At 43.1% G+C, this 13,149-nt stretch overlaps 1 protein-coding gene across 9 annotated transcripts in view; it reads left to right on the forward strand.

Annotated features, from left to right (window-relative positions):
- The window catches only part of Akap7 (A-kinase anchoring protein 7), a 262,161-nt gene that overhangs the window by 18,405 nt on the left and 230,607 nt on the right, over positions 1–13,149 (forward strand). For 8 of the 9 annotated variants that reach the window (XR_010054020.1, XR_005487780.2, XR_005487784.2 and 5 more), the window contains 2 exons: positions 9,392–9,528; positions 12,757–12,917. Coding sequence is in view for 5 of the 9 variants with exons in the window: in XM_039081134.2 (XP_038937062.1) it covers positions 9,392–9,528; positions 12,757–12,917 (298 nt within the window). In the remaining 4 variants the exon portion in view is untranslated. Of the gene's footprint in view, positions 1–4,235; positions 4,374–9,391; positions 9,529–12,756; positions 12,918–13,149 lie in introns of those variants that run through there. The other variant, XM_039081154.2, reaches the window with a different exon arrangement.

Consider the following 13,149-nt stretch of genomic DNA (forward strand, 5'->3'; position numbering starts at 1 on the left):
GCCTTCTGGTCTCACTAGCAGTAAGGTAGTCCTTGGACATGTTTAGGAGATACATGGCCGAGAGTATGCCCAAGTACACGGTCTGTAGATGCTCGTATGTTGTCTGGGTAGGTTTTCTCTTGCTTTAGGACTGTGTGCGCACGGACATTAGGCAGGAGCAGGGTAAGAACTTCTGCCACATTCGTGGGTGGCTGCCCATAAGCCAGGCCCTAAGGAGACCAAACGGTAGGCAGCTGGAGTGTCTTCCCTGAAGACACGTGACGGTGACTTGTGGCTAGAAGAGAAACTAGGCTTTTGTTTGTCTGTTTGTTTTGATTTGCTGCTTAGACATCATTCCACTAAAGTCTCAAATGTGTTTCGCTGTGAGGGTGATCAGGCTGTGACTTCTGTTACCCCTAGATGGCTCACTGATTCAACTGTGTCCTTTCCAAAGCTCTGTAGTTGGTAAAAAGGAAGATCTTTCCTAACAGAGGAGGGCCCGTCTCTGTCAAGGGTATACGAGAAGCTTGTATACTACTCTCACTCAGTCCCTCTGTGAAAGGTCTTCAGATGTCACTCTTGCAGTTTGTTTCCCCCACAGCGTGTCTGCTGGTGTTCTCTGTGTCTAGACTGACACTCCGGGAGTGGGTGCATGCACTCACATACACAGACCCCATCCCCACTGTCATGTCAGGGATCCGCAGGGCATCGCCACCCCACCAAGCCCTAATCCGAACTCCTTTTTCTTTAAGCACGGTGCTGAGGGTTGAACCTAGGTTTTCACATTATGATAAGGAAATGTTCCAGTCCCACCCCCCCGCAAAGTCTTAAAAGTAATAAATACAAGTGCTGATTTCATAATGTAATATCAATTGTAAATTATGTTAGATGGGATAGGGTGGTTTATAGCAGTGGGAAGTGCAGCTTAATTTAGTCCTGCCGTCTTTGGAGACTTTTGGGGAGCAGTAAGTTTTTCCGATTCACACAGGACTATGGGGAGAAAAATGTGAGAACTGCATAGGCACAGGACTTTGTGTATCAGATCTTTCGCTAAGAGCCTTTCTGTCGTTTTAAAGTATCTAATTAACGTTCATTTTCTTTTTAAACTACTGACGAAGCTGGGTAGGAAGGCCTGGGAAAGAAGGCCTATTTGCCACACTGTTTCAATGGAAGAATGTCATCCAAGTTCCAGTTTAGTGACCTGCAAACAGGCTCTGGGAAGCCAGGACGCTCACAATGAGCTGCTCTACTTTCCGCCCCAGCTTCTTGGCACCCAGTTTTAAAGAAAAAAAAAAAAAAAAGAAAGCATTCAGAATTATAGGGCTCTTCGATTTTAAACGTGTTTTTAGTAGGTTTGGAATTCTTTATTATGGGAAATTTTCATTTCATATTTTTAAGAAATTGGCCTAGAAATTAGATTAGGAAATAAATTAGAATTGCAGCAAGTGAATGTTCCAACCCAGAGTATAGGAGCACATGTTTTGCAGTTAACATGTAATTACCTGTTAATTTGAAAGAAGAAAAAAAATTGATGGCTTATAGCAAAGCTTATTTTAATGGCTTTGACTGTATAATTGTTTCTCTGGATGTTGCCCATGTGTGGTTTTATGTGTTTTCATATGGGAGGTAATCTGCTTGTTGGTTGTCTCCGGAACAAAGTATCTGAGATTGACTCTTGCTGTCCTTGATTGGCTTTACTTTTGTGTCTCCCGAAAGGCCCCAAATCCTCTTCATGCATTAAGCTTGTGGTGGAGAGAAACTGCTTTCCTCCTGGCAAAAGAAAGAGGATTGACCTGGGATACAGAAACCCCTTCAAGGAGACCCCCCAGTGATCCAGTGACAGCTCACTAGGCTGTCAAAGAGTCACTGCTTCAAAGGTCCATCCTGGACACTAAGCCACTAACATAGGGGCCTGGGGAACATTCATGGTCCAAAGCATTGCAAACCTATCAGCATTGAAAGACTCACAAGGACCTATTGGAAGCTGCGGGAATGAGGAGGGAACTAATTTTTAAACAGGTTCTTTTTGCATGCCAATGGACAGATTTCCTTCAGGACTGTTAGAAGTGTTTGCTGCTGGGCTTCTCCATTTTGTGATGTGAAAGCTGCTACTTTTAATGCAAGTAAGGAAGATTAGCGAATTCAGTCCTGAAATAGTAAAGTATTTGAAGTCTTCTTATATTAAACACTTGGTAAAGAATACTTTGGTTTAAGGCTTTTTAAAAAACTTTTATTCCAGTATTACTGTATTATTAGTTTTTCAATAATTTTTTTTTTTATTAACTTGAGTATTTCTTATATACATTTCGAGTGTTATTCCCTTTCCCGGTTTCCGGGCAAACATCCCCCTCCCCCCTCCCCTTCCTTATGGGTGTTCCCCTCCCAACCCTCCCCCCATTGCCGCCCTCCCCCCATAGACTAGTTCACTGGGGGTTCAGTCTTAGCAGGACCCAGGGCTTCCCCTTCCACTGGTGCTCTTACTAGGATATTCATTGCTACCTATGGGGTCAGAGTCCAGGGTCAGTCCATGTATAGTCTTTAGGTAGTGGCTTAGTCCCTGGAAGTTTTTCAATAATTTACATGGTTGTTGACAAGCAGGAAAAATGAGAGCATTTAGTGTTCTCTCTCTTCTCTCTCTGTCTCTCCCGCCCTCTCCCTGTGTGTGTGTCTTTATGAGTATTTTGCTTGTATGTATGTGTGTACCGTATACATGTCCAGTGCCTTTAGGGGCCAGAAGAGGGCATCAGATCCCCTGGGACCGGGGTTGCTGGTGGCTGCGAGCTGCTGTGTGGGTTCTGGGAGTCAGGTCTTCTAGAGGAGCATCCTCTGAGTCATCTTTTCAGCCCCCAAGAGTATTTAGCTGTGAAGAAAAGTTCAGTAGCAGGTCTGTCACGTGTACTTTTCCTCCTTGTCTTAGAAATCAAACCTAGGTCTTCTTGTATGCTAGATAAGTACACTACCAGTGAGCTATACCCAGACTCCTGGATAGGGTATGATAGAACTCTAGTAACTCCTAAAGGGGCTACAAACTTAGCAATGATACAATGTTACAAGGTGAGGTCAAAGGCATTCTTTTCCTGTGTACTAGATCATAACTTACGTCTCTCCTGTGGAGGCATGCTAATTTACATCATTTGAAAATCTTATGCACGCATTGAGTAAATTAGAATGTTTCAAAGATACAAAGATAACTCTTCTAATTGCATTATTTTAGGATGTGGACTGTGGCTTAGTGGTAATGTTTAATAGTTGAGTATCTGCTTTTCTATTAACTCAATGAGCAGAATATTTAATATTTCGGTAAAGATTTATTTATAGAAAAAGTTTCTTTTAATGCCATATTTAAGTTTGACTCTAGTATTAGGTTGAAAAATATACTTTGTGCTGTTGTACCAGTGGTGGGGATTATGGTGATGGATAAGGTTTAATGGTTTTGTAGAATTTTAAACAGTGACTGTAAAAATTAGTTTCTATTAATCATTACAGTTAAGATTCTGGAGTGGTTTTTCTTTTGTCTTTTAGAGATTGTGATTCGAAGTAGAAGGCATTTAAAAAGTCTTAAGATGGTATCAGGAATCTATAAATTAATTGGAAGCATCAAAGCATAGTTAGAAATTTATTGCTTGGTTAGATAATTAGCTTTTGAATTTTTGTAGGTTTGAGGTTAATCCCATAGTACAAGGATTATGTGGCTTCTTGGAAATAATAAGTCTTCAGAGCATTTTGCAGTTTTTCATTTTTAGTTTTACAATTCGTGGATAATTCAAAGGCACAAATAACCTAAAACCATCTCCACGTGAGACATTGCACTAACTGCTGAAGACGGGTATGGGGCCAACTCTGACTGGAAGCTTGTTCCTGGATATCTTCTAGTAGAGAAGGGTCTGGCACAATTTTTGTAAGTTCATATGAAGTATGTACTTTCAGGGAGATTTGAACCAAGAAACCAAGATCTATAGTATCCCCCAAATCCAGAGAAACCTCTCTATAATCTCTTAGGTTTTAGGGATCCCTTGGATCCTTGGATTGGCTTTCCTCTTCCAGGTGTGAAGGAAGTTCCTCCTGCAGTCAGCTGGTGAGCTGAGCAATTTTCTATGGTTGGTTTTGCTTGTTTTGTTTTGTTTTGTTTCTTGGTGCTAGTCAAGTACGTGCTGGAGGAGAACTGGCTTGTTTCCTATTCTGTTTTGGCAGGAACATCATATCAGATTCTCTACATATTAAGTCAATGGATTTTCTCATGAATTGCAGGGCCGACAATGTAATGGCCGAAACAGATAAGATGAGCCTTTAGTGGACTCCCATGGCATGCAGCCTATGTGTACTGCTGGTCATTAAAGGCAAAAACATACCGGCTTTCATCAGCTCTACCTCTGTGAACTGTTTAGAACCTGCAGGTATGTCAGATAGCAGTGTCGGGGTTCAGAACCACCCACAATGCCTTGGGGTTACAATTTCTCATATGCAGACAACTCTTAGGCAAACCCTCTGCTTCCTCCGCCAGGTTTGTACCTGGTAGGGTTGGAGCGCTACAGGCATCCGTTAGTGATGGAGTGTTTACAGCTTTAGGAGTTTGGGGCAATTGAGGCAATGGCCAGTCTACTTGGATATTTATACTTTTGTTTTTACCTGTGCTGGTTGAGGAGGAAACCCTCAAGTGACTGGGATAGGGGTGGGGGTGGGAGTGCAGGGTAGGGGATGGGAGGGCTATGCTATAGAGAGGTCTGAATTTCTACTTTATCACTTCCTGTTTGTGAGGAGCAGATTAGCCCTCACACTCCAGAGGGTCCAGGAACCCTGGAATTATTTCTGCCTCCAAAGAGAACAATATGTGTGCCCTCAGGATAGAAAGCTCTTTCGACTCCACCGTCAACTAGCAGGAAGATACACATTTCTGAGACTCCCTCAGAAGGTCTGGGAAGTGGTCAGGCAGACTCTCTGGACTTGATTTGAGCACTACCCTCCCCTGATGAAATACTTTCTTAAAGCGCTTTGCTGGTTTGTCAGAGTGTAGAGCAGGGAAGATGGGCTCTGCTTTCCTCCAACAGTGAGTGCGTGCTTTCCCGTTGATTCTGATCTGAGCTTGCCCGTGGCTATGGAAGCGTGTTAGTGGAAGTAATGCAGTAGAGTCTAGTGGAGCAGATCAGTGTTGACCTTTATTTCAGTAGTCAAGACCTCGAGGGGCCACCTGATGGAGAAGTCGCTATCCCGAAAGGCACGGTATTTTGGAAACTGGTAGCATACTGGACAGTTTTTCTTTCAGTGTCGCTCTATAATGGGTGACAGAAATCCTTTAGGTACAGGGCTTCTTAGGTTAGAGCTGCTTGAGATAAGACTTAGAAGTCAACTTCTTTTTTTTTTTTTTTTTTTTTTTTTTTTTTGGTTCTTTTTTTCGGAGCTGGGGACCGAACCCAGGGCCTTGCGCTTCCTAGGTAAGCGCTCTACCACTGAGCTAACTCCCCAGCCCCAGAAGTCAACTTCTTGATCTTTATCCCTTTTTTAGTCATCTGGATTATTTTCTTTATTTTTATTATTGCATTTTATTTAAGTTGTATGTATGTGTCTGTGAGTGTATGTGTGTGAATGTATGTATGTGAATATGTGTGAGTGTGTATGAGAATGTTGTATGTATACATGAGTGTGTGAGTGTATGTGTGTATGTGTTTGTATGTATGTGTGTGAGTGTATGTGTGTATGTATATGTGTGTATGAGTATGTGTGCATGTGTGTGAGTGCATGTGTGTGTATGTATATGTGTGTATGAGTATGTGTGCATCTGTGTGTATGTATATGTGTTTGTATGTGAATATGTATGTGTGAATATGTATGTGTGAATATGTATGTATGTGTATGTGTATGTGAGTGTGTTTGTGTGTGAGTGTATGTGTGTGTATGTATATGTGTGTATGTATGTGAATATATGTGAGTGTGTATGAGTATGTGAATATGTGTAAGCGTGTATGAGTATGTGTGTATCTGTATGTGAGTGTGTATGTGTGTGTATGTATATGTGTGTATATATATGAATATGTGTGAATGTGTATGTGTGTATCTGTATGTATGTGTGTGAATATGTAAGTATGTATGAGTATGTGCATATGTGTGTGACTGTGTGTATGTATGTGAATGTGTGTGTATGATAATTTGAGTATGTGTGTGAGTATGTAAATGTGTACATGTGTAAGTGTGCATATGCATGTGAATGTGTGTGTATATGAGTATGTGTGTCTGTGTGTGAGTGTGTAAATGTGTATGTGTGTGTGAGTGTACATGTATTAGTGTGTATGTATGTGATATGTGTGTGTATGAATATATGTGTATGTGTATGGAGTGAGTGTGTGTGTATGTGTGTATGAGTATGTGTGTATGTGTGTGAGTGTATGTGTGTATGTATATGTGTGTATGAGTATGTGTGTATGCGTGTGAGTGTGTATAGGTATGAGTGTGTGGGAGTGTATGTGTGAATGTGTGTTTGTTTGTGTACATATCCAGTGATCAGAGGATAACTTGTAGGAGTCACGGAGGAGGAGTCGCTCTTCATGGAGCAGTTTGTAGGGACTGAGCCCAGGCATCAGCACAGCAGGTACCCGTCTCCCTGAGAGAGCTGGTCGTCATCTTGTGCTTATTGTTTGTCTGTGCTTCAGTCTTACCGTTCTCTGCAGGGTACTGAGCCCTCTGACAAATACTCAGAAAAGTCATTTCCGTACTGCCAAGAAATACTCCTGCTATGGTCTGGCTAACTTTGGTGTGTGACGTTTTTATTTTCAAGTTCTTTGTAATAACAAAGTTGATAGAATTAAAAAAATACTCAAGCTGTGTTTTAATGAAAATGTTTAACAAGTGAGGACTGCTAATCTGGCACTGTAATCGGAGGGTGACTCATCTGTTTTTCCCCGGGCTTCTGTGCCTGAGTGGTAGATACTTCTGTCTTCTGTGGGCACACAATGGAAATAGTCTGGACAGGCCTTTCAGCTGTTCGTCAGGTTCCTAGAAGCATCCTTTAAAGGTCTGGTCAGGATTTGGCTCAGGCATCTTCCACCCGCTGGAGCTATCATGGACCTGGCGCCTTCCTTTAGTTGGCTCCCCAGTGAACTTGGAGGTCTTTTTTGGGGTGCCAGTTTTGCAACTAAACTCTTAGTCCAGTGGTTCTCAGCCTTCCCAATGCTGCATCCTTTTGTACAGTTCCTTATGTTCTGGTGACCCCCAGCCATAGAATTATTTTCCTGTTACTCCATAACTATAATTTTGCTACCGTTATGAACCATAATGTAACTACCTGATTTGCATATGTCTTAGGTGACCCCTGTGGAAGGGTCGTTCCACCCCAAAAGGGGTTGCGATTCACAGGTTGAGAGCCACTGTCTTAGAGGAAAATCTAAGTTTGAGTAAGGAGCAATTTGTGAACTGGGGACAGTAGATTTAAAGGAGGTTTAGCTTCCAGTTTCCTTGGGTTGTGGGCAGGTAAAGTAAAGAAGTGGAAGAAGGTGGGAGTAAAGTAAAGGAGTTGGTTGTACTTACGCAGTTGTCCTTCATGGTTTATCTCGTTGGAAGGCCCTAGTCATGTGATCACTATTTAGCTGGATATTTATGCTTGGCTGAGGTCAATTCATATTTCTGTCTAACGAAACCAACAAGGACTAGAAACGACTCCAGTCCAATTTTGCTGATTTCTTTTCTATTTGAGCCAGGCCGAGGCAATTTTTAATCTCCTTGGACAAGTTTTAAAAACATTATTTACGTGCACTGGTGTTTTGCTTGCACGTGTGTCTGTGTGAAGGTGTCAGAGTCCCTGGAACTTCAGTTACAAATGGTTGCGAGCTGCCATGTGGGTGCTGGGACATGAACCTGGGTCCTCTGGAGAAGAAACTAGTGCCTTTAACTGCTGAGCCACCTCTCCAGCTCCTTCCTTGGACAATTTAAGGCCCGATTGTTTTCACTTTACCAGGGTTCATGGAGATAGGGGTAGGATATAGAGGTAGGAAACAGTCTTACTGAGTGAGATGGGCTTAATTCCGACACAGAAATACAGTGGGACTTTGTAACAAGGACTTTGTGGTAAGGTTAATGGGTAGATCATTGCTAAGAGGAAACACAAGGCTTTGGTAGAACCACAGTTGAAGGCAGACCATAGGGAAGGAGGTCAGGATACCAGGGATGGGAGATTTTCCCCAAAGCGACTCCACAAACTTCTTACTCAGAGTGGGTTCTACAAGGACCAGGAGGAGAACCCATGGGTCCAATTAAGCATCGGACTTGGAGGCTGGTTCAACGAGAAAGTCTAGGACCCAGGACAGTGTCTTCTGACTTGTTCAGTGCATTCCATGGGTGGATAATGTGGCCATTGTTCAGGATAACACAGACACTCCACAATCAGAGCAGCTTGCTAAACTCATGACCCTCTCCCCTCATCCCTGCCTTTTCTGTTTTGTTTCCCTGGGTGCCGCTTCTATTGCCAGCACGGCGTTTCCTTTTCTCTCGGTAATTCTGTTTTCCCAAGGCTTTGATGAACTCTCTGCGGCCTTTCTTGGGGCTTGCTGTTTTATTTCAGATTACTCTCCACTGCACTGCCTTTTGCAGGTTGACTAGACTCTGTGGCTCTAACAGGGAATGGAGGAGGGAGATACACCGTCCCTCTTCCCGTTCCATAAGAGCAGGTACTGAGAGGGAAGACAGAGCAGCCTGACCTGTGGGCTCTCCCCTGAATGCATACCTCAGACTTTGAATGCCTTCAGCTCTGTCTCCATGGTTATGCCCCACCTCTCACAAGTTAGGAAAACATGGCAGCCAACAATCGGTTCTTATTGGAATTCCTCTTATCCTAGAGAACCTTACAGGCAGCAAGGAATAGACCCAACACACTCACTGCGGAACAAATAAATATTACTTCTAACAGAAATGGAATGTTGTCTGCTGATTTGACCTTTCGTGGAAGAATGAAGCTTTTCTCTTAGGAATGCTCATAATTAGTGAGTCAGATCCATATTACAAGGACACATTTCTAAAAGAATGTGTGGCCACAGGGAGTTTTCCCACTCAGTGACTCAGTCTGCAAAGAAAGTACTGTGCTCAATGCTTGCAAGACGGACACACATTTCTGCTTCTCTATGCTTATATATCACACCAAGCAGCCAAGTTAACTGTGTAGCAAGTGTGGCCACAGCTAGACAATTGCGTGTTTATTTAGTTGCAGAGTCTCGACCCCACTTTAGTTTTGGTAGTTTGACGCTTATTTTTCTTACCGACTTAAATTTGTTTCCTTAAAAATTTCTCTTGTCGGGGCTGGGGATTTAGCTCAGTGGTAGAGCGCTTACTTAGCAAGTGCAAGGCCCTGGGTTCGGTCCCCAGCTCTGAAAAAAAGAAAAGAAAAAAAAATTTCTCTTGTCCTTTTTTTTTTTTTGTGTGTGTGTGTGATTAGATTACAGCTGGAATTAAAGTCTTGCAAAATTCGATACTGAGACAGGATAATCGATTGACCAAAGCCATGGTCGGCGACGGCTCCTTTCACATCACCTTGCTAGTGATGCAGCTATTAAACGAAGATGAAGTAAACATGTGAGTATCGTCTTTCCTGTATAACTTCCCACGTTATTACTCCACTGTGAGCAAGCATGGCCAGCCCAAGGAGGCATGGGGATGTAATGAAGTAGTCTTTAATCCCGATTGTCATGACTGCTAGTCAATGCAGACAGGGTTCTTTATTTTATATAATGTAGACTAGCCTCAAACTTGGGGCATTCATCAAGTATGGCCTTGGACCTCTGATCTTCTGGCCTCAGTTGAATGACTTCTGAGGCTAAGACATTCCACTACACTCTGGTCCGATACCATTGTTACCTTGTTACACAGATTTAGTGCCTATGTTAATTAACTAGAACACTCTGCTGTCTGATGCTAGAGCCTAAATAGAGACTCCAGGTGAAGATTCAGGAACTCTGGCAGAGCCTGGCTTGCACTTGCTGTTCCCGTAAGCAGTGTCGGTACGAGCGAGAGCCCTTAGCGTGTGGCCAGCAGGCTCTCGCTCCCAGTGTCTGTCATCACGGCTGTTATTTTTCTGGGGTGGGGTAGACAGGTCTGGTTCAGTTTGCCCCAGTCATTCTCAGGGCCAGGCTGTTCCATCCCAGGTCTCCTGTGTCACATTGCATAAAGGTTGACTATAAGTCACTAATTATTGGAGTGGAGAATTCCTTGCTGTCTTCTGTGGTGTTCGATGTCTTAAGTTCAAGCTTGGACTCTTTGGAAAACCAAAGCCAGGATGAACAGAAGATTATTCCCACTTCTGCCTGGGCCCATATGGCTCCCAGGGGAATGAAGAAAAGGCTGGAGTTGGTGTCTTAGTTAGGGTTTTACTGCTGTGAACAGACACAGTGACCAATGCAAGTCTTATAAAAGACAACATTTAATTGGGGCTGGCTTACAGGTTCAGAGATTCAGTCCATCATCAAGGTGAGAACATGGCAGCATCCAGGCAGGCATGGTGCAGGAGGAGCTGAGAGTTCTACATCTTCATCTGAAGGCTGCTAGTGGAAGACTGATTTCCAGGCAGCTAGGATGAGGGTCTTAAAGCCCGCACCCACAGTGACATACCTACTTCAGCAAGGCCACACCTCCTATAGTGCCACTCCCTGGACCAAGCATATACAAACCATCACATTCTACTCCCTGGCCCCCATAGGCTTGTTCAAACACATGAGCCTCTGGGGGCCATACTTTCCCATAAGAAAAAATACATGTAATCCAACTTAAACCCCTCCCCCCACAGTCTATAGCAGTCTCAACACTGTTAAAAGTCCAAAGTTCAAAATCTCTTCTGACATTCATCCAATCACTTAACTATAACACCCAAAGCAAGACGGGGAACCAGCTGGGCAAACTCCAAACTCTGCATCTCCATGTCTGATGTCAAAGCGTCTTCAGATTCCAGCTCCTTTTTCGTCTTTGTTGACTGCAACAAACTTCGTTCTCCTGGGCTGGTTCCACTCCGTTAGCAGCTTTCCTCAGCAGATAGCCCATGGCTCTGGCATCTTGAACATCTTGGGGGTCTCCTAGGCAACTTCAATGTTACAGCTTCTTGTTTCAATATCTGGGATCCACACGTGATCTTCTGGGCTCCTCATAAGGGCTGGCGTCACTTCTTCAGCTCTGCCCTCTGTGGTACTAGAGGCTCCAGTTGATCCAGTTCATTGTAGGTATGTGAGTGCTCTGTGATCATGGGCGTTGCCTCACAGAATTCACTGAAGGACAGCATTGGATTATGAGTGTCTCTGTGTCCCATGGCCATGAATGCAATTAGAGACACCTGACTTCAGAGGTAAATGTGGAGGAGCAGGGAGAAATGCTAACATCTAAAGCAGTTCTAAGCATCATGTTGTCTCTACAGCATGGCTGCCGTGCATGCATGGCTGACGTGCGTGAATGGGCTCCTTCAGAGCTTGGGTGTGAAGATTAATTTAGCAGTACGAAAACACTACAAAAACTCATATTTTACATATTTATCTGGTGAACACGATGATCCAACGACAGGATTGTTAGAAGAGAGTTTGGAAATCCTCTCTAAACCGCTGCCCGTGTTCATTTCTTTTTTAAGTAATTGCTGCCCTCTAGTGAGAGTTTAATTTTTTCTCATGATAAGGTGCAGCCATCTTTCCAAGATGAAAGTGATTGACCCTAAGTTTCAGACCGTGCAAAATTTGATAGTATCTGACTGGAAGTGTGAAGAACAATGGAGACTTGAAACACTAAGTGGCCATAAGTTGAACATGGGCTAAACCTCTCTAACAAGCACTTAGCTTGTTAAACAGTTAAACTTACACTTTATTTGAATCCAGTTATGAAAAAAAAATCGTATCATAAAGAGTGTTGTATTTTGAGATGGAATGCCCATTTAAGTTTTAGTGGAATGCATTGCAAACAATAGTAGGTCCTTGTTTTTCTTTCTTTCTTTCTTTTTTTTTTTTATTAATTTAGGACTTGGGCTGAAGTTGGTAGAGTGCTTGTCTGCTCTGTCAGACACAGCCTGGGTTTGATACTGGGCACGGTACGCGCCTGTCATCTGGGAAGTGGTAGAAGGGTGGCCACAAGTTCAGAGCCATCCTTCGATACAGGAGAACCTGCCTCAAACCCCACTCCTGGAAGCAAAAACAAACAGATGTTTAGAACACTCCTCACAACCTGACAAAGTTCTTGTGCGTGGTAGGTTGGTTTGGGATATATCATTAGTTAAAAAAAAAATTAGTAAAAATGTAGTTGTAGTTTTCTGTCCCCTGGAGGTACTGGAGATTGAGTCTAGGTAGGACTTCATGCCTGGTAAGCAGGTGCTCTACAGCTGAGCTCTGGACACAGCATTTTGAGTTATTCTGGTAATGTTTTCTTGGTTAGCAATTTATTATTTGTTTATTTTGAGTCAAGGTCTTCTCGTAGTCTACTACTGTGGCCCAAGTTAGCCTCAAACTCAAATTTGCTGTCTTCCTGTCTCAGCCTCCAGACTGGCGTGTTTGCAGGCGTGCACTACCACACCTGGCTTAGAAGTTTCTTGATGAGTAGTGAAATACTATCTGCTCTTATGTCTTTTATAGCAATTATAGCTAGGGAAAGACTCAAGTCACTTCTATAGTTCTCTGAAGATTAATATTGGTTTTGAACCATAGGTTAGATCTAAACAATATTTTGAACTTTGAAATAATTATTATCATATACAGTTTATCTTAAAAAATTGGATTTCTTTATTCCCTGTTTACTTATTTTTTCTATTTTTCATTGTGCTGCTGAAATGTCTCTCACTAGAGGTACCGACGCGCTTTTGGAACTGAAGCCGTTCGTTGAGGAGATCCTTGAGGGGAAGCATCTGACTTTGCCCTTCCACGGGATTGGCACTTTCCAAGGTCAGGTTGGCTTTGTGAAGCTGGCAGACGGAGATCACGTCAGTGCCCTCCTGGAGATAGCAGGTAAGACAGACAGCGTGGCACCCAGGAAACCTCATGTGTGGTTTTGCCCGTGACTGTCATGGGGATCTGATGTCTTCCTATTTGCACATGACCTGCTTTGGTGTTGGATTGTAAGCAGTGTCTAAAAGCCTGGGAGGTTCTCTTGAGAAGACTCTTGATTCTGGAGCTTTCTGGGGAAAATACTAGACTGGATTCAAGTCGGAACTGTATGTCCAATTGATCCCTTTGCTTA

This window comes from Rattus norvegicus, chromosome 1, assembly GCF_036323735.1.
Source record: "Rattus norvegicus strain BN/NHsdMcwi chromosome 1, GRCr8, whole genome shotgun sequence".
Taxonomy (NCBI): domain Eukaryota; kingdom Metazoa; phylum Chordata; class Mammalia; order Rodentia; family Muridae; genus Rattus; species Rattus norvegicus.